The sequence below is a fragment of the Triticum dicoccoides genome, chromosome 7A, assembly GCF_002162155.2.
Source record: "Triticum dicoccoides isolate Atlit2015 ecotype Zavitan chromosome 7A, WEW_v2.0, whole genome shotgun sequence".
NCBI lineage: Eukaryota > Viridiplantae > Streptophyta > Magnoliopsida > Poales > Poaceae > Triticum > Triticum dicoccoides.
This window is the reverse complement of record NC_041392.1, coordinates 8,336,147-8,355,577: the sequence shown is the minus strand read 5'-3', so window position 1 is coordinate 8,355,577 and position 19,431 is coordinate 8,336,147. Positions and strand designations below refer to the sequence as shown.

Below are 19,431 nucleotides of genomic sequence, written 5' to 3'. Positions count from 1 at the left end.
GCCCGCAACTGGAGGCACCATATCTGCCTCTTGGTTGTATCCTCCTCATCCTCCGGCCCTGCATCCACCATGGCCCCATCCTGCTCCTCCTGTTGCTCCTCCTCCTCCAGCTCCTCCTACTCCTCTGGCTGCAGCGAGTATGGAGGTATAGGCTGACTACGAATTAGGGCTTTGCGCCTAGCCCGGATCTACTCAAGCAGCTCCAGCTGCCGTTTGATTCGACGTCGGGGCATGGCTAGCGGCGGATGATGAGTTGATTGGAATGTGGCGGCTGTGGATGGGAGTGGAAGGAAATGGGGCAGGGTATGGTTTGGGTGCCAGTGTCCGGCTTAAATAGTCAGACTAGGGCCCTCAGGCAGCGCGCCGGAGCGACGCCACACGATGCCATCGAGAATCGGAGAAGACACGCCCGCCGGACCGATGGGTTTCTAAGTGTTTTCGCGTGGGTCCCAACCAGTGGTCGAGCTATGTGCAAAGCTGAGCGGACCGCTGCCCCCGAGCCTTAAATTAAGATGAGTGTGGACAAGAAGAGCAACGGTGGCCGGCCCTTGCAGCAGCCCATAGAATGTTAGCTTTCTCCTTTGTGAAGTTCTTCTGACCGACCGACCGCGAAATGAACCTATTCTTCACCCATCTTTCTTACTCTCTACATAGGCCCTGAGAAATCAAGAATTGACGTGATATCTATTGCATTCTGCCTTCGCTATTTGGTTCAGCAGAGCTGCCTCAGAAGCACGACCTAAAGCTGCAAAATGTAAAGATCTCTGAAAAAATTCCTGGTCTGGTGAGCTGCGTGCATCAAGTTTTTTTGATCGAGACAATTAAGGCATAATAAGTTATTGTTTTGCCCGCGTATATGGGTAGAAACTTGGCCAGCTCACTGAACTAAGTAATTGTTGGTTTAGAAGCTTGTGCGTGCTTACTCTTTGATGAATCACGTCTGCATGCAACTAGCTTAGTCACGTACAGCTAGCCGAGACAGCTTAATTAATCTTGTACAAGAGACATGAGGAGATTGTACCGAGTCATTTATATGCTTCACTAGATATTATTATTATTATTATTATTATTATTATTATTATTATTATTATTATGATGTAGGTATAGATATAGATAGCTGGGACTCTGTCCTCTGCTCTTTGTGGCAAGTGATTAGACGGACAAATGAATGGCCAGCTATTTATGAATTCAAAACTGTTACATGCATCTGACTTAGTACATGCCAAGTTCCAGGTAAATACATCATTAGTTCTCAAGCAGCTCAGAGATTTTCTTGGAAATAAATGGCAGTCTTAAATTCATCTCGACTGTTTTCAGTTCATATTGTCTACTCTCGTATCAGAGCACTAAAGCAAATTCATTCAAGAATCAGGAATCATCACATCACAAACGATTTTGGTGAGCCGACTCAAACAGGGTAGCAAGTAGCACCGCAGCCAAATCAATCAACACAGCAGACACCAATTTTTGGTGGTCAATCAGCTGTGTTGACAGACAAATATAGTGCATGTCCATGAAGCTGCATTTAAAAGTATTGACATTGATGCAATTTCTCTGTGATTAACAGATCCAAAGCTCAATTGAATTCATTAGCTACAGAAAACATGCATAGAAGGAACTTGCTCAAAGGCAGTGCTTTACCGAAATACTGAATGTGACATCACATCGGTAACCAGCCTGATTGAACCTTTTAGGAAAATATCAGGTTGATAATCGATCTGCACTAAGATTTAGGGTAATCATAATAACTGATTGTTATGGACAAGAAGGCTGATTAGAATATAATTTAACCCCATGGAACTAAGCCATGTCCAGAATAACAGTAAACAAGAGCAAGAGTAACAATGTTCTTTGGAAATGACAATATGTAGGTTTACCATGCATGTGCTCTAAACTAGAAATCAAGCAAGCACGACTGTAATTAATCACCAGGAACTTGAGCCGCGTGATTCAAGTAGATTCCAAAGTACACAGGCAAATACTTCAACCAACAGAAGAATCAATTCCTGGAGGAAGCACAAGGGTTGTTTGAAGGTGACGCTACTGCTCATCTGCATCTGCTAACGACTCTGAGAACAAAGGAACATAGGGTAGAAATCGGTATGTATTGCTTTTCTCAAGATTAAGGATACAACCAACTTTCTGATGTCGCATATCATACGCCGCTAAGGTGTCACCTCCATATGAAATCAAAAAAATTGTGTCGCACTCTGGATGAATCGCATCCACCATGTACTTCTTTCCAGTCATGCTCATAAGTTTATTGATGTTGGCAGTATGCTTCAGGACTAATTCTTTGCTGTCACGATCCTTGAGGCACCAGAGCGCTATCTGGGAAACCGTCCTATTATTGTTATCAACGACAGAAGCTGCAGCATAGTGTAAGCACCCCTGTGACACTCCAATCGTAGCAAATCTTTGTCCATACGGCACACGGATAGTCTTCCACACTTTCCCCTCCATGTCCACCCCCATGAGCACGTACTCATTTTTCATGTCCATCAGGCTGCCAATCACATACATCATACAGCCAACAAAGACACATTTACCACGGAAGAACGGCGCCACTTTCTCAACCATCCCACTATCCCTGCGAGTCCAGGCTCTTGCCCGCGACGAGTAGATGTTCACTCCTGTAACGTAAGCTTCGTGAAGGGCCTGCTCGAAGTGAAGAACATTGAAATGGGATGAGTCCGCCGGATCAAAAGCCAGGCCTGCGGTACAACTATATCTGTTATTTTCTGGCGCCTGCAGCGTAGGAGGCAGCTCCACCCACCTCCCAGTGAGGGGATTGCACACGACAAAACGGAAATCATCCTCTGCCCAATTGAAAGGGGACAACTTCTCGTTGCAGCCGCAGTAGAGGAGGAGACCGTTGCAGGCGTCCACCTGGACCATGTCCATGTATTTGTTAGGCTGCAGCGAAGGATCGAACGGGGCTGCGCCGTGGCCGGATATGCTGGCGAAGTGGTGGCCGCACCCGCTGCTGTTAACGGTCTGTGGCAGCTTGTTGCGGTTGGCAGGGTCGACGATGAGGTCGCGCCAGGACACGGAAACGCACTTGAAGCGGTGGAGGGATCTGGCGGGGAGGCGGGAGAGGATCTCCAGGATGAGGTCGTCGGTGAGCAGGCCAGCCGTCGGCCACGGATCCGGATGCCTGTCCAATGTCGACATGGTGTTCCTCTCGAAGATCTCCCCCTTCTCTGCCTCCTCCATGGTCAGGGTCTACGTCGTCGGGTCGATCTGCAAATGGAGAGAGAGAGGAGATGATCAATCTGGCAGAGGAAAATCGACCGGATGGTCGGCGACCGGTGATCGCTGCCGGCCGTGGTGAGTCGGAAAAGGTACCTTGGTTTAGGTTTAGGGCGTCGACGACGGCGGTTGGCTTCTCGGAGGCCTGGAACAGGATGGCGTTTTCTGCCGATCGTATATATTCACGATCGATGTCTATAGGAGGAAAAATACCGGATCGATCGCTAAAAAAAACAAGAAAAAAAAATCGTGGTACGATCTTTTTTTAAGGGTTGTGGTACGATCCTATAGTATAAAAGAATCGATCCTTTTTCTAATTTTTTTTTGCGGGGTGATCCTTTTTCTAATCTAAAAACAAAAAAGCAAAGAATTGATTTTTTTTAATTGTCCCACTAAAAAAATGAATCAACTCATGTACTCCCTCCGTTCGGAATTACTTGTCATAAAAATGGATGTATCTACAACTAAAATACATTTAGATACATTCATTTCTTTGACGAGTAATTCAAAACGGAGGGAGTACGATCCTTTTTTCCGGGTAACACTAGTAGAAAACAGGGCATCAGTCTCATTTTCAAACACTATTTAGTGCCGGTTCTGCAATCGGGAGCTCCACGTTTGGGTTACGAACCGAGACTAAAGGAGCTCCACGTGGCTGCAGTGGGGCGCCCAGGCAGGAGGACCTTTAGTCCTGGTAGGTAACACCGACCGGGACTAAAAGGCAGCCACGCATCACCAGCTGCCAGGCACTGGGTTTTTTTTTGAAAGGAGGGGTTTAGGGGTTTTGGAGAGTTTATGGGTTTTCGTATTGTGTTTCCCCGTTTTATTTTTATAATGTTTACCCTTCAATTCTTTTACATTTAGTATTTTATTTTTATTTAATGTTTTCATTCAACTCGACGCTAGCTACTACATATAGCATTGAAGGAACCATTACACAAGATCGTCATGAACATATATAGAGAGAAGTGACCTCTATTTCTCTGTGCTGGGTCGAACATAATAGCACAGGCACGCGGGGGAGCCGGCGGCGTGTGCCGGCGCCCGGGCGGCCGTGGTGCGGTATTGTAGCGGTGTCATGGGGAGGACTGTCCGTAGTCATGCCCCGGGGATGTAGCCATAGCGGTCAACCTCGTTAACAAATCTCGGTATCGTGCTTGCGTGATTGCTTGGTCCTCGGTAGATTGATGGAGCGCCTCGGATTTATTCTAACAAGTGGTATCATGAGTAAGGTTCGAAGAGGCCGTGGAAGTTGATCTAGAGGATCTGCCGCAGAGATCGGAAGTTGATCAGCGTGTGGCTGAGATTGAAAGTTGCGGCCACGGTGGATAGCAACTGGTTTGATCGGATCGGCGACATGATCAACCAATCTGCATGGATTGGCAGCAAGGCAATCGGAGAAGCACGTAGATGCGTCAGCGTGGAAGTAGTAGGATTTCGATCGGACTGGTGGCTCAGGCGGCGTGTACATGGGAACGGCGTCTTCGTGAGCGATGGATTGATCGTGGCAACGACGGAACGTACAGCAGCCGAGTTCTCGGCGAGATCGTATCGAGAGAGCAGCAGCGTGCAGATGACTAGGGCAGGCGGCCCGATCTGAGGCGCAAGGCCCAGCGGTGCTAGGCAGGCCCAAGGCCGTGGTGTGCCAGGTTCCAGGAGCTGGTCTCCAGCGCGACGTGCACGTTGGCATAGCAGCTGGGCGCTGGCCGCAACCGAGGCGCGCGGGCAAAGGCCCATGTCAGGGTGGAACGCAGCTGGAGCCTGGAGCGCTAGCGATCGAGGCGCAGGCTAGGTGAGCTACTGTGCGTGGAATATGCATGCGTGGGCGTGGCTGATGCTGGAAGTGCAAAGGCACGAGAGATTTGTTAAGGAAAAATATCGATTCCCTGGAGAGGTGTTGCAGTGTATTGGTACAGGATTCGTTTGGTAATTGGTACCATGTTGATCTCAAGTGTGGAGAAGAATAGAACTAGAAAACTAGTCAAACAAGTTGTGTTACGGGTGTGGAGCTGAGCTAGTTAATTGTTGAGTGGTTCCTACACGTGCACGGAGACTACAGGGACTGTTTTTTAGGCTCTTTTCTTGTATGCTAAGGAGATGATGTCATGGCAGCAGCATTGTTGTTCGGTACAGCAATCAAACGGGAGTCGAGGATGACGACGTGCGTATAAGGCTTGGAGGAGTCTGGAGCGCACCATGACAGGATCATGCAAATATAGGGCGTCAAGGCAATGCACAGAGATGTGTGGGCGGACACGGCGCAGGGTGAAGCATGGTTGCAGTCGGATATGTTCGGCTGGGTCGGACTTGTCAGTCTGACAGATCGATGTGAGTCGGTTGGTACAGAAGACGGTTGTCGGATCGGCGATGACGACATAGGAGCGTGATGCTGATGGTGCCCGACTTCTCTGACGTGGAAACACGTGGCGCAGGCCCGAGTGCTTGTGTGGCTTCGACAAGACTATGGCGCGGGGTTGATTCAAGACAGTGCGCACATGATAGCTTGAAGTCAATGGGGCGCGGGGGTGGATTGCTCATCTACCATAGAGTCATGTTGAAGGTAAAGCTAGAGTCTGGAAGACTTCACTCCATGTTGATTGAGGGGCTACGGCGTAAGTCGACAGAGAGTCGAAGCCTATTTCAGCGGGATAGCGAGAGACACGTGGATCAGACTGGGTACCAGTGGTCTAATGGAGACGTGATACTCAGCATCGGTCGGTGATGATTGGTGGTTCTCTGCAGTGGGGGTTGAGGCAGTGTGGGCTAGCTACCCGGGAGACTCGACCATGTTGACCTATAATGTGCTGCCTAGTCTCTTCCATCAGATCGGTCTTTTGGTTGCATTGGCTAGAGCATGCACTTCTACATGGTATCGGAGCCAAGAGGTCTTGAGTTCAAGACCCGGCTGGCGCAATTAAATTGCAGCCCACTTTCGGTCCACGTTTAGGCCTGAGGGAGCCACACGTGAGAGGGAGTGTTGACCTATAATGTGCTACCTAGTCTCTTCCATCAGATCAGTCTTTTGGTTGCATTGGCTAGAGCATGCACTTCTACAGACCAGGACAGCAGAGGCTCGACGCGATGATAGCGGCGAGGCGTGCGGTAAGCACGGGACACAGCGACAAGCCCAAGGCACTGGGGGTCAGATATGTTGTTAGGCAAAGTGTGTAGGGGTGCTGAAGCAGTGTTGACGAGTACCAAATTCAATTTGGTGACTGAGTCTATCGGTGCCGGTTGATGAACAAGAGTTGACCATGGTGAATCTGAGAAAGTGGCGGAGAGTCTGAAATTGTTAAAAGCTGAGAGAGTACATGGCCGTATATTCTGTGGTGTTCAGTGCACATGGGGTGTTCAGTGCACATGGCAAAGTGTGGATGACGGATACAGAAGGAGGCGGAGTGCTATAGCTGTGGGACATGTTAGAGACTATCTGGAAGAAGGCACTAGTGCAGAGCCGGGCAATAGCACCAGTTCGTAAGGCCCTTTAGTGCCGGTTCGGTAACCGGCACTAAAATGTGGGCACTAAAGGCCCCCCCCTTTAGTACCGGTTCAGCATGAACCGGTGCTAAAGGGCAACCACGTGGCACGAGCCAGGCCACGGGTGCGGTAGATCATTAGTACCGGTTGGTAACACCAACCGGTACAAAATGTTTGTGGGCTTTGGTTTTATTTTTTATTTTTCCTTTAAATTTGTGTTATCAATTTAATTTAGGATTGTTTTACGTTATAATGAGTTGTTATACTTGATATGGATATGGATATGGCATATATATATACTTGATCACTTAATTAGCTAGGATCCATCTAGTTCAAACTAATTTGCGGTTTCTTTCATAAATGATATATATATAATAACTCATCATCATCATCACATATTAATATAGAAATAAACTCTTGCATCATATCATCACCAACAACAGTATATATATATATATATATATATATATATATATATATATATATATATATATATATATATATATATATATATATATATATATATATATATATATATATACTAGCTAGCTAAAAATCATCGTAGTCGTCATTACCATTATTTATCATCATAGTCATTACCGCTATCTAATTACCACCAACATCAGCTTAAAGTAGAAACATTCACTTGTAACAGAAGCAAAGATATCATTGAGTTCAATATGGTCATGATATTATAAGCGTTCACAAGCAAATCACTATTTGAGATTAATTAAGTTCAGGACGAGAATACGAACATGAGAGGACAAGTACTAAGAGCATGAACTAGCTAAATCACTCCTACTGCTCCCTCTCAGGTAAAATAGCATAGAACATGTATAGCTCTCCTGATTCATCATACTGGAGCATGCAGATGAATCTGTCTCCTAATCGTGGGTTGCGCTTCTCTTTGCTGCCCCTTAGTACTTCTCTGCGATCGTTAACAATTTTGCTCCAATCTTTCACTATTAAGCATTCATCGCTTTCAGAAATCCTGAATGCACTCATGTGCAATGTAGGATATCTTGGTCGTAAGCTATGTGCTACAACATGGTAAAGTGACATGTAGGTTATTGTCATCTTTAGTCGAAGAAAGCAACGAAAATCCAGAGACTTGACTGGTGTTAATCATGGATAAAGTTTGCAGTTGAATTGACCTATAAAACTTGACTTAAGTGTGACAGCTGGTCGTTTCTGTTCAGAACCCTTACACTTTGCCAGAGAGTGTTTGGTTTGTACACGAAGTGCATAAACTTTTCCATAGTGCTCTCAAATTTTTTACCACGTGCTATAGGGGTCCTATGTAGACACCATGCCAATTTTCATCAATTTAGGAACTCATTTGAATGGTATGTTAAACGAAATTGCGTTTTGACCTTTTTAGTGGCCGATAAAGCAATTAATGGTTCGAAAATAGAGAACCATCTAAAAAGGTGCTCAAATTTGACCATGTGGCCTCCACTGTTCTACGTTAATCATGGAAAATGTTTGAAGTTCAATTGATGTATAAACGTTGACTTCAATGTCGCAGGTGGCGGTTTCCATTTGAAACCCTTACACTTCACCGGAGAGTGTTCGGTATGTACATTAAGTGCATCAAGTTTTTCTGTAGTGCTCTCAAATTTTACCACTCCCTATTGTGGTCCTATGAATACACCATGCCAATTTTCATCCATTTCAAAGCTGCTTTGCACGGTATGTTGAACGAATTTGCATTCTGACCTTTTTAGCGACCTCTAAATTACTTAGTGCTTCGAAAATAGCAAACCAACACAAAAAGTGCTTAAATTTGACCATGAGGCTTCCAGTGATCTGTGTTAATCACGAAAACTGATATATAAAAATGGACTTAAGTGTGGTAGGTGGCGGTCTCCATTCGAAACCCTTACACTTCGCTGGAGTGTGTTCAGTTTGTACACGAAGTGCATAGAGTTTTTGCTGTAATGCACTCAAATTTTTACCATGCACTACAGGGTTCTATGAGGACATCATGCCAATTTTCATCAATTTCAGAGCTCGTTTGAACGCTATGTTTCTACTGGCGGGCAGGAAATAGTGCACACCACTGGTATTTTTGGACAGATTTGCTGCTAGACCAAAAATAACAGTGGTTGGTACGTACTGCCGCCCACCATTGGTTACTCAAGTACCAGTGGTGGGCATATTTTTGTGCCCGTCACTGGTAATGTTTGTCCCACGATAAATCTGGGCATGTTTTACCAGCGGCGTCTGTAAACTGGCGTGCGCCACTGGTAAGACAATAGCAGTGGCAGGCATTGATTTTCACCCAATTTCTTAGATTATCAGTGTCTGGCACTAGACAGGACCCACCGCTAATCCGAGTAGTGCAAGCACAATGGGTCTAGTTCTGGACACTGGAATACAAGTTGGAGAGCTCTAACAAAGTAGAATGTTTCTTTTCAGGGAAACATGGTTAATTATCTTCATGATATAATGTATTGTTTACTTTCTAAATGCACCACACACTCTCTAGCCAAGAGAATGTTGTAGTTCTATCTATGGAATAAATAAAGACCACATTAAAAACATGCACATTTGACATAATTTGTCAATATTGTATAAAGCCTCTGAGATATTAGAGTGTATGGAATAAATAAAGCAGGTGCTGACAAAATGTTCATGTGAAAAATGTATTCACTAACCAGTTTCACCCCTATATAATTGCTGCATATCTACAATTTAATGTAATTATGTAACTGTAAAAATGAAGATGTAAAATTGTAAATACTAATCAGAGATAGTAAAATGGAATAATAAAATATAATAAGGTAAGTTGAGTACAAGTAACTGGTTATATGGGATTGCTCAACATTGAAAAATCAGGCGGTAAGTTGATCACATGCTAATGAAGTTCCATAAGTTCACTGATATTTTTGACTAAATATTCTATGTTGAGCCTATAATAAACTCTGTCCACTAAGATAGGTTCTTGCAAACCCATTATTTGTGTGAATAATTCTTTTCATACATACACATCTCAAAATTCATTTCTTATACATTTATACCAAACATTTTTAACTCTGCATATTTCAATATCAGTATTTTTTTAATTATTATGTAATTAAATAGCATGTAACTTATATTTTATGTAATAATATTGACATAATTTCATTGATGATATTAATATTAAAGTTTAGTAAGAGTAACTCAAATATATATCACAATAAATTCAAAACTATTATAGTGGAATTACAATTTGCTATGAAATGTATTATTTATTTATTAATTTTTATTTTGGACATTAGGTTAAACCAGATTTCTTATAAATCAAAATAAATCATTTCCATCAGCAGAATTTATGCTATTTAAATGTTCTGTAATGTTTGCATATGTTGTTCCAATCTTAATATATTTAACTATCTTGGTAGCGTAGATGCTTCTATTATGCACACGACTAAAGATATTCCCTTTCAAGAACAAGCACGATACTTTAGTGCCTTTTGTATTGAAAGGAGAGGAAGTACCAAGAGGAAATTACAGAGTTGTGAGCAGAGATAGGTGATCGCACACGCGCGAGCGCCCACACACACACGCGCGTGCGCGCGCGCACACACACTCACACACACACACACACGCACGAACATAAACTCGTGTAATCCTATTAATATACCCACTGCTCCTCGCAAGTTGTCACATAACAAATTTATTCTTCAACCAGGCAATAACCACCGATGACATCATATCAATCTTCTAAAAGAAAAAACCAACTATTACGCTCCAACTAGATCTATGAAAGAGTGATGTGCACAAGAGAATCTTAGGCCCATCGTGACATAACATCATTGTTGCTTATGAGTGCTTGCACTTTATGAAAAGAAATAAAGCCCTGAAACATCGCCACTGTGCCCTGAAGCTAGACATGATGAAAGCGTACGACAGGGTAGAATGGACATATCTGGAGGCAGTAACGCTCAAGCTTGGCTTTTCTGAGAGATGGGTTTCAATTGTCATGAATATGGTTAAATCAGTCTCATACTTGAAGATTTCAAACATTCGAGAGGTATTCGGCAGGGAGACCCAATATCACCGTACCTTTTCTTAGTAGCAGCAGAGGGCCTTTCAGGCCTCCTTAAAAGAGACAATTCGTTGCATTTGAGTGGGATTCAAGTGGCTCCTTCAGCGCCACGAGTTAACCATTTGTTATTAGCTGACGATAGCCTGTTGTTTTTCAAGGCAAACGGTTCAGGGGCGATGGAAGTGTCAAACCTGTTGGATTCCTATTGCCAAGCTTCTGGGCAAAGGATCAATACAAACAAGTCCTCAGTTTATTTCCGCAAGGTAACACCAGACAATGTCAGACAAAAAGTAAAGGGGGTTCTCAACATCCATACTGAAACTCTTAATGAGAAATACTCGGGTATGCCCTCTGATATTGGTTCTTCCAGGATGGGTGTGTTTAAGTATCCGAAAGACAGGTTATGGTCTAAGGTGAAAGGTTGGACTGAGAAAACTATCTCTGTAGCAAGCAAAGAAATTCTTATTAAATCAGTAGCACAGGCCGTCCCGGTTTTCTCGATGTCATGCTTTAAATTGCCACGAGGTTTATGTGAAAAGCTGAATACGCTCATTCGCCAGTTCTTCTGGGGTAGCAAAGAGGGTCAAAAAAAACCACACTGGTTTCCTGGAGAGTTATGACTCTACCGAAGAAGTGTGGCAGATTGGGATTTAGGGACATCGAGCTCTTCAATTTAGCCTTATTGGCCCGTCAATCGTGGCGCCTGCTCACAGTGCCTGATTCACTTTGCGCGTGGTTGCTTAAATCTGTCTACTACCCAAACAATGACATTCTGACGGTCGAATTGGGATCACACCCATCTCAGGTATGGAGGTCAATCCTAGAAGGTAGAGACGTGTTCTCGCAAGGCATTATAAGGCGCATTGGGGATGGTTCAAACACCCGTATTTGGGCAGACAATTGGATACCAAGAGACTCGTCGATGAGGCCACTACTTTGCCTGGCTAGCGACCCCCCTGTTTTGGTCAGCGAATTGATTGACCACACTCAAGCAGCTTGGAGAGATGATAAGTTGCACCCGTTTTTTCTTCCGTCTGATATTCAAGTTATAAATAATATACCTCTTTGCATGACATCAGTGATTGACTTCTGGGCATGGGAATTTGAAAATAAAGGTGCATTTTCTGTCAGGTCGGCATACCGAATGTTGGTGAATTTGAGAAATATGAGAGATAACTTGCTCGATCAAAGAGGAGCTTCGTCCAATAGCGCGACAGAAGAGAAGTGCTGGTCATCTTTGTGGAACACCAAAGTTCCAGGCAAAATTAGAACTTTTATTTAGAGGCTGGCAAGACATTCTTTGCCATTAGAGGACGTGCGCCACCATAGAAACATGTGTGACACAGATTCTTGCCAACTATGTGGAGCCGCTGATTCATGGAGGCACTCGTTGATTAATTGATTGCACGGTGTCGAGGTGTGTGTGGGCCTTAGGTGACGAGGAATTAACTGATCAAATTGTTGAGTCTCAAGAACCCAATGCAAAACACTGGCGCTTTAACATGGTGGATGCATTATCACATATGGAGTTTGTGAAGATGGCTGTCACTCTTTGGGCAATATGGATAGCGCGTAGAAAAGCAATACACGAGTCAATATTTCAAAGCCCAATGTCGACTCACCGCTTCATAGAAAGCTTCATTTCCGAGTTGGATGGCGTGAATATGATTGTTAGCACTCCCACTCCGGTTGGACACGCACATGAGATAATGAGGCGAAACTCTTGGAAAGCACCTCCAAGCGGACATGTTAAAATCCATGTAGATGGGGGTCTATCCCATGATGGGCGTGTCGGAGCTGCGGCAGCAGTGTGCAGGAATGAACATGGTCAGTACCTCGGGCCCTCAGCAATTGTTCTACCTGGGGTTATAAATCCTACAATTTTAGAATCCATTGCTTGTCGTGAGGCCTTGGCACTTGCGGCTGATCTATCTTTGGATCACTTGGTGATTGCATGTGACTGCAGGTTGATTGGGGATGACATCAAAAAAGGGATAGGAGGCCCCAATATCACAGTCGTCAAGGAGATAAATAATAGAAGAGGGTATTTTGCTAGTTGTGATTTTGTGTTTGAAGGATGTGCTTCGAATCTATAGGCACACAATCTTGTTAAATTTTCTGTCTCACTTCCGCAGGGTCACCATTTGTGGCTTCTATCCTCTCATGACCCCTTTGTATCCCTATGAACATAGTTTCTAATTAATGAAGTGTGGAATTCCTCAAAAAAACAATAGCGAAGACTGGCTACTCATAGTAAGGCGATGCAACTTTTAGGGGAGTGCGCTCCCATGTCCCAAAACGCCACTCTCCACATTTCTCTTCCTCTTCCCTTCTCACTTTCATTCTCTTCTTCCTCCCCTCTCCCTTCTTCCCCTCCACCCCCTCTCTATCCTTCTACTTCTTTCCTCCCTTCTAGAAATCTCACTAGCAAGATTTCCCTTTCTTTTTCACCCGCAAAAAAAAAGATTTCCCTCTCTTTCTATTATTTCTCCCAGGCCCCTCTCCCCTATAGCCTTCTTTCTCTTTTCTTCTCTCACCATTGGGTGCCCCTATGTGTCTCGGAATGGAGCAACCGGGGTTATGATTGCGTGCCTTTACTCTCTCTCTTGTTCGTCTGGTTTGCGGAGGGGATGACAAGGTGTATTTGTTAGACTTAAGTGTAGTATGATGCTTAGTTGCTTGTAGCTTCAGCACATATCCATTCCAAGCCTGCACAATTCTTCAGAAACAAAAATTTGATTGACCCAGAACTCTGCACAACAAGTTGTAACACTTGTACGTGTCCAAAGAGAGAAGGACTTCGGTAACGTATAAATGGTAGTATTGTCTTTACACGTTTTCGTATAGTATACCCGCCGTCCTTCGTACGGTCGCCTGCCCGCGTATGGCCCGCCCCCGTATGCCCGCCCACATACACCGATCATGGTGTCGGTAGTTGGTTGGAAAAAGAAAATAGAGCCGACACCCCACCGCTGCCGGGGAAACCCTAGCCTCATCAATCGCCGCCGTGACTCCGGCGGCCGAGGAAATCAAGTCGCGCCATGGTCGCCGCCAAAACACGTGGTCCACAGCCGTCACGTCATCGACCCTCACCAACGTGTCAACGCCCTGCTCGCCTTCATCACCGACACCAGCATGGCGGCGTCCGCAGTCACCGACGCATCGTGTCCCCAGTGAAACGTCAAGCGCTCCGGCATCAACATTCCCTCCTCCCACGCGCCCTCGATGACGTGGGAGGCACCAGCGCATCGGCGTCGATCCCAGGCGAGGACCTGCCGACGGCGGACAGTAGGTTTTTTTCCTTTTTTTCATTGCAATTTGTATGAAAAAATTCCCTCCTTACCTAAGTAATTCGGTGTACATCTTAATGATTATTCGTGCACATTTTTTTACATTGAAATTTGTTACACATTTACTTATGCGTGACACATAGCCATGCCACTGTTGATGAATTGACTACATCCGCGATGATGTTGTGGGATGTTGGCATTGATCTGACACCTTGTTTGAAGGTGTATTGATGGAGCAAGAAACCGAATATGCCCGTGATGATTTTGGTAGCAAGAATGGATCGTCTTCATTGAATGCAAAAGAACCTCCCGGAGACAGCTATATGAGTCAGGATGAATCGTATAGTGGTAAATGTAAGTGTCGTGAATGTTGACCAAAAAATATCGAATACAAACCAGTGCATTGACACTCACATGTCTTTCTTAATTTGTACATGTACATGCAAATGATGACAATGAGGATATGATATAGATGAAGAAATGAAAGTGCGAGCTAGGTACGTTTAAAAAAATGTAAGGCAATGATTGACATAAAAATTGCATTACCACTTACATGTTTTACTTTAAATGTGCACAGATAAATGCCGATGGTGACAATGAGCGGAATACTTTAGATGATAACAGTGATGAGAGCGAGGTCGACGCATCTTATGATTGTAGCGCGAGCCAAGTAAGTCTTTTAAATTATTTATGGTAACTAACATTACAACAATAGACTGACATACATGATTATATGTCTTATTTTGTAGGGGGGGGGGTGTTGGTGGTCCTGGCGAGAACGATGAGCACGTAGACGATGTTAAGTTTGACCTTAACATCGGCTATGACGAATATCAGCAAGACTCGGTCGATAGGCTTTGGCAAGTGATGGCCAGGACGTTTACGTCAGAAGGGGAGGCGTTGGTTCAGCATCAGGAGGGACTTGCTGAAACATGGAAAAGGTCCTGCGGGAGGAGGGGAGGATAAAGATACACCACTCGTTGACATCTTATAAACTATAGAATTATTTATTTGTCAAAACTTGTATATAAATATTCTCCTTAATCTTTACCTAATAATAAAGCAAATTGGGTTTCGGGCGTCCGTCATGGCAATTTTCAGAAAAGTCCCTGTATTTTGATGAAATCAACCCGCGGTCTGGATTTAAGTCACACTCGAACCGTTATTTTACATTTTTTGAAAACCCCCCTGATGTTTTAGGTAATTTATCCGCGGATCATATCTAAGTCAAACAAATGATTTTTTAAATCATCCATATCTTTTAAACCACAACTTCGATTTGAACATGTTATATATGAAATTTGATTAGAAAAATATGTAGAATATGAATATGATATTATTTTTACCTGTTAAGTATTTTAAATATTATTTTGGAATATATTTAAGTCAACAAATTATTTTCTAAATTATCCGTATCTTTTAAACCGTAACTTCGATTTTAACATATTATATATGAAATTTCATTAGAAAAATGTGTGGAATCTAAATATGTTGTTAATTTTACCTTTAAATATTTTTAAAATATTGTTTTGGAAGCAAACTTATAGTTTATAGCGCAAGATCCATTTTTCTTTCATATCGGCGGCGATCCGGATTGCAAATAAACACCCCACTATAACCATATAGGGAAAAGAAACATTGCTAACTACACATGCATACCTCTTAAAAATGTCACAGGGGAAAACAATAGATTTCTCATCGCGGGAGTGAGAGATAGCGAGAGAGAGAGGGAGAGAGAGACGCCTTAGGATTAACCATATTCAAACACGTTTTTTTTTGTTTTGTGTGAACACTGAGGCCATACCCGGCGAGGGTGAGAAGCAGGATAAGCGGCAACACAAATATGATGCCTCACAAAAATAAAGAAGATGGACCTATTGTGGTCTTGAGTGATGGTTGTTGGGTTAAGAGCGTGTGTTATGTTTTCTTTCCCGTTGCAACGCACGGGCTCTTTTGCTAGTGATCAATAAAACATGAAAAATATTTGCCATTGTTCAAAAATATAATTCGTTTTTGAAAGAGATTATTTTTTTGAGGGGTCGAAAGAGATTTTCTTGTGCCGTTCATGTTTGGGCCTGCTACTTCTTCTTTCTTACCCAGAGACAAGCCCAACAGGCCCTACCCTGTCGACTCGTACTAGCACCACACCAACCAGACCAACCAGACCCAGGCCCAGGCTGTGACCCTCTTCCCTGCCGCCGTCACCCGTCAGTGACCGTCGCCGCCGCCGCCAATCCCACCCCCTTCACCTCCGCCCCCGCCCCCGACCCTATTTCCTCGTCGCCCCACCACCGGACCCAGCCGGCCGTCCTCGGGTTTGACCACCACGACGGCTTGAAGCTTCAGCCTCAACCGGTGACCATCGCCGGCGCCGACGCCAAGACCTCCTCCGCCACCGCCCACGCCCGCGCGCTCCGCCGAGGACCTCATCAGCAGGCCACCCTCTTCGACCTCGTCATCCTCTGGTAATCAATCATTCTCTTCCAGAAGATAAGATAAAAATCAGAGGATATGCCTGTACCTGAAAATGTACCACTGGTACACGATGGAGCTCATTGTATCAATCAATCTGTACTAGCTCAACACCTCAAGCTTTGCTTGCTAAATTTCTAGGCTGCTTGATTAGTTTTTGTGTGCTCTGCATCTGCATTGCCATGGCGCGGCTCTGCGCCTGTTTGGTTTGGTTTGGTTTGGTTTGGTCACCATATATGCATCAAAGCAAGTATTTATCATATGCTTGGGTGGATGATGGCACAGGCTTTCAGAAACAGAGAACCCCATAAATAAGACTAGCATTCAGCTTAATTATGCACCATGAGCGTGGGTGTGCTCATGTTGCTGCTATATATGCTCTTTCTGCTTTGTGCGCTTTCTCCGATATCATTCTCACCTATGCACTTCCATTCAGCTTATCTGTACCATGCGGTTAATACATATCACTCTCATCTATGGACCTCTATCAAGTTATTTCCAGAAGATCATTGCGAGATTTAAGCTTAGCAACAAAAATTAAAGCTGCAGCCCCTTACTTTCTGATTCTGTTCTCTGATAGACGGTTGCGCTGCTGTTCTTGCTGCAGAATATTCCACCACAGCTGCTTCGATTTCCTCTCCAGCCGTGATGACGTCTCCTAGCTCCCCGGCGATGACCCTATCCCACCCCAGGTGATAATCCCTGGCCCTGATCTTCCTGCCACATGTGCATTCCATCCTACTTATGAACCCTCTTAACATCCCCAGCTCCGGGCGCCATTTCTACCTTGCCGTTGACCGCCTCCAGTTCAAGATGGTGCGTGTCCAACATCCCTGTTACCGTGCATTTTTGGGTTCCTCTCAGCTAATAACTGTGTCCAGTTAAGCAGCCACAGATCATGCGCATTGAATCAGATTTTTATCTTGTGAACCTGTGGTTGATTTTGGTGTGCAGAGGACACTACTGGAGCTCCTAGGTGTTGTCTCTGATCGCCACGGCTCGGTGCCCATTGCCATATGTGTTTCATCCCGGGATGAGCTAGATGCTGTCTGTGCTGCTGTTGCCAACCTCCCCTTTGTGTCCTTATCACCGCTGGTATGCTCAAATTGGTTGGGTGCCAATTTCCATGTTCAGTTCTGTGATATACTTTGTGGTTGCATTATTGACAATTTTGGGATAGCTAAGTGTATGATATACACAATTTGCACCGTTAATTGCTTAATTCTTCAAGAGAAAAACATTGATAATAATGACACCTTCATCTAAGAATTATGATTGTGCGATTGCAGATATTTTTCTGTATCCAATGGTCCCAGGCTTTCTTGCTTTTCTGTTACCCTGCTATAGTAATATGAACACTGTTTCAGGTTCTCTTGATTGTTCATGATCCTTGCTATGAGTACTTTTGCTAATTAATAATATCAATCTGTGGATTTGGGTACACAGTACAGCGATCAAGGTGAAGCTGAGCGTGCATCTGTTCTTGAGAAATCCCGTCGGGCAGCAATACAGCGAAATCAGATTGAAGATACTTCTATTGATGAAAGTCCCAAGCCTGAAAGTGTGGTCTTGAAGCTAAATATCACAGTTGTAACAGATGCTTGCTTGCCTTCGGCGGCGATGGGAGAGGCTCCCCTTATGTCTCGTGTGCTCATAAACTATGAATTGCCTACAAAGAAGGTGAGCAGTCCTAATTTTTCATGATATTTTACCTTCAGGACTTCTGTGGCTCACATACCCTTAGCTGTTTACGGTAAATTTTACCTTTCAGTGCTATCATGCATTCATGCTGTTTCATCGTGCACCATTGGTTCTTATTTGTTGGCCATTTTGTTTTACTTGATGTTTGCATCTCAATTTTTCAGGAAGCTTATTTAAGACGTGTATCAGCATGCTTGGCAGCAGGTAACTAAGAAAATTCAATTGATCCGCCTGTTGGAAGTGCTTATTTAGTTGATGTATTATGATTGTGCAGATGGAATCGTGATTAATATGGTGGTTGGTGGTGAGGTAGCTCTTCTAAGGTCTCTAGAAGAAACCAGTGGATTCGTCATTGCAGAGATGCCAATACATGTAAATAAACACTTCTTAACACTTAAAATCTGTTTTGCTAGTAATACAGTGAGCTCTTGTGGTCTAAACTGAAAATATTTGCAATGCAGGTTTCTGAGATATTATGACATCCTCAAGTCGCTTCAGAAAATTACTGTTACACTTCAGGACTAACTACTCCAGTTTCTATTGGTGCTACTTTGACTTGTGGGATTACTCTTTGCTTCCTTCATATGTGGATTGGTCTTGAAATTAGGTTTCAGAATGATGGGATTGATGTTTATTACTTCTATTTGCTGTGAAATGGACTTCTTTTCTACTTAAAAGTCCTTATCTGAGTATGTACTTCTGTTTCTTTCAACATTTCTATGTTCTTGTCAATTATTAAGGGGATGAAGATTTTTAGACTAGTACGACAATAAAACCTATTCCTAAGCAGTGGGAAATTACTCGCACGAACATCTATATTTCTGTCAGGATCAGCTGCAAAGAGACAGCCCAATTGGTATTGCCATGAAATGCTGCAGTTATGTTAGAATTGGTGCGCCTCAGCTGTAGCTTTGTTATATTATCCTTTGGAAACATACATGCTATTGTCTGTTACACTTGAAAACACTAGATGTTGGGAGGGGTCTACCGGTACAGTTCATCCTTTCCTTCATAATTTATTAATGTATTTCACACATTATTCATCTCATGTTCTATGTTTCAATATATTCCTGTAAAAAGTAAATGAGTGTGCCCATGCATCCATCTTTTATGTCTGCATTCGGTATACTTCATTTTGCATACTCTGGAGGTGTGTGCTGTTGGTTGAAATGTTATAACTGAAAATCGATGATGTTTACTCTGCTT

General features: G+C 43.8%; 2 protein-coding genes across 2 annotated transcripts; one reads left to right on the top strand and one right to left on the bottom strand.

Annotated features, from left to right (window-relative positions):
• Nucleotides 1-1,877: 1,877 nt before the first annotated feature.
• On the bottom strand, nucleotides 1,878-3,413 carry LOC119334287 (putative F-box protein At2g16220). Its single transcript, XM_037606880.1, has 2 exons — nucleotides 3,349-3,413; nucleotides 1,878-3,243 (listed from the first exon to the last, which is right to left on the bottom strand). Exon 2 carries the CDS (start codon nucleotides 3,214-3,216, stop codon nucleotides 2,041-2,043), a length of 1,176 nt encoding a protein of 391 aa, XP_037462777.1. The 5' UTR covers nucleotides 3,217-3,243; nucleotides 3,349-3,413; the 3' UTR covers nucleotides 1,878-2,040.
• A 12,887-nt stretch (nucleotides 3,414-16,300) lies between these two features.
• Nucleotides 16,301-18,939, top strand: LOC119334288 (eukaryotic initiation factor 4A-I-like). The gene is made up of 8 exons (XM_037606881.1): nucleotides 16,301-16,517; nucleotides 17,132-17,216; nucleotides 17,292-17,340; nucleotides 17,479-17,619; nucleotides 17,971-18,204; nucleotides 18,390-18,429; nucleotides 18,500-18,597; nucleotides 18,687-18,939. The coding sequence occupies exons 2-8, from the start codon at nucleotides 17,173-17,175 to the stop codon at nucleotides 18,702-18,704; spliced, it is 624 nt and encodes a 207-aa protein (XP_037462778.1). The 5' UTR covers nucleotides 16,301-16,517; nucleotides 17,132-17,172; the 3' UTR covers nucleotides 18,705-18,939.
• Nucleotides 18,940-19,431: the final 492 nt, after the last annotated feature.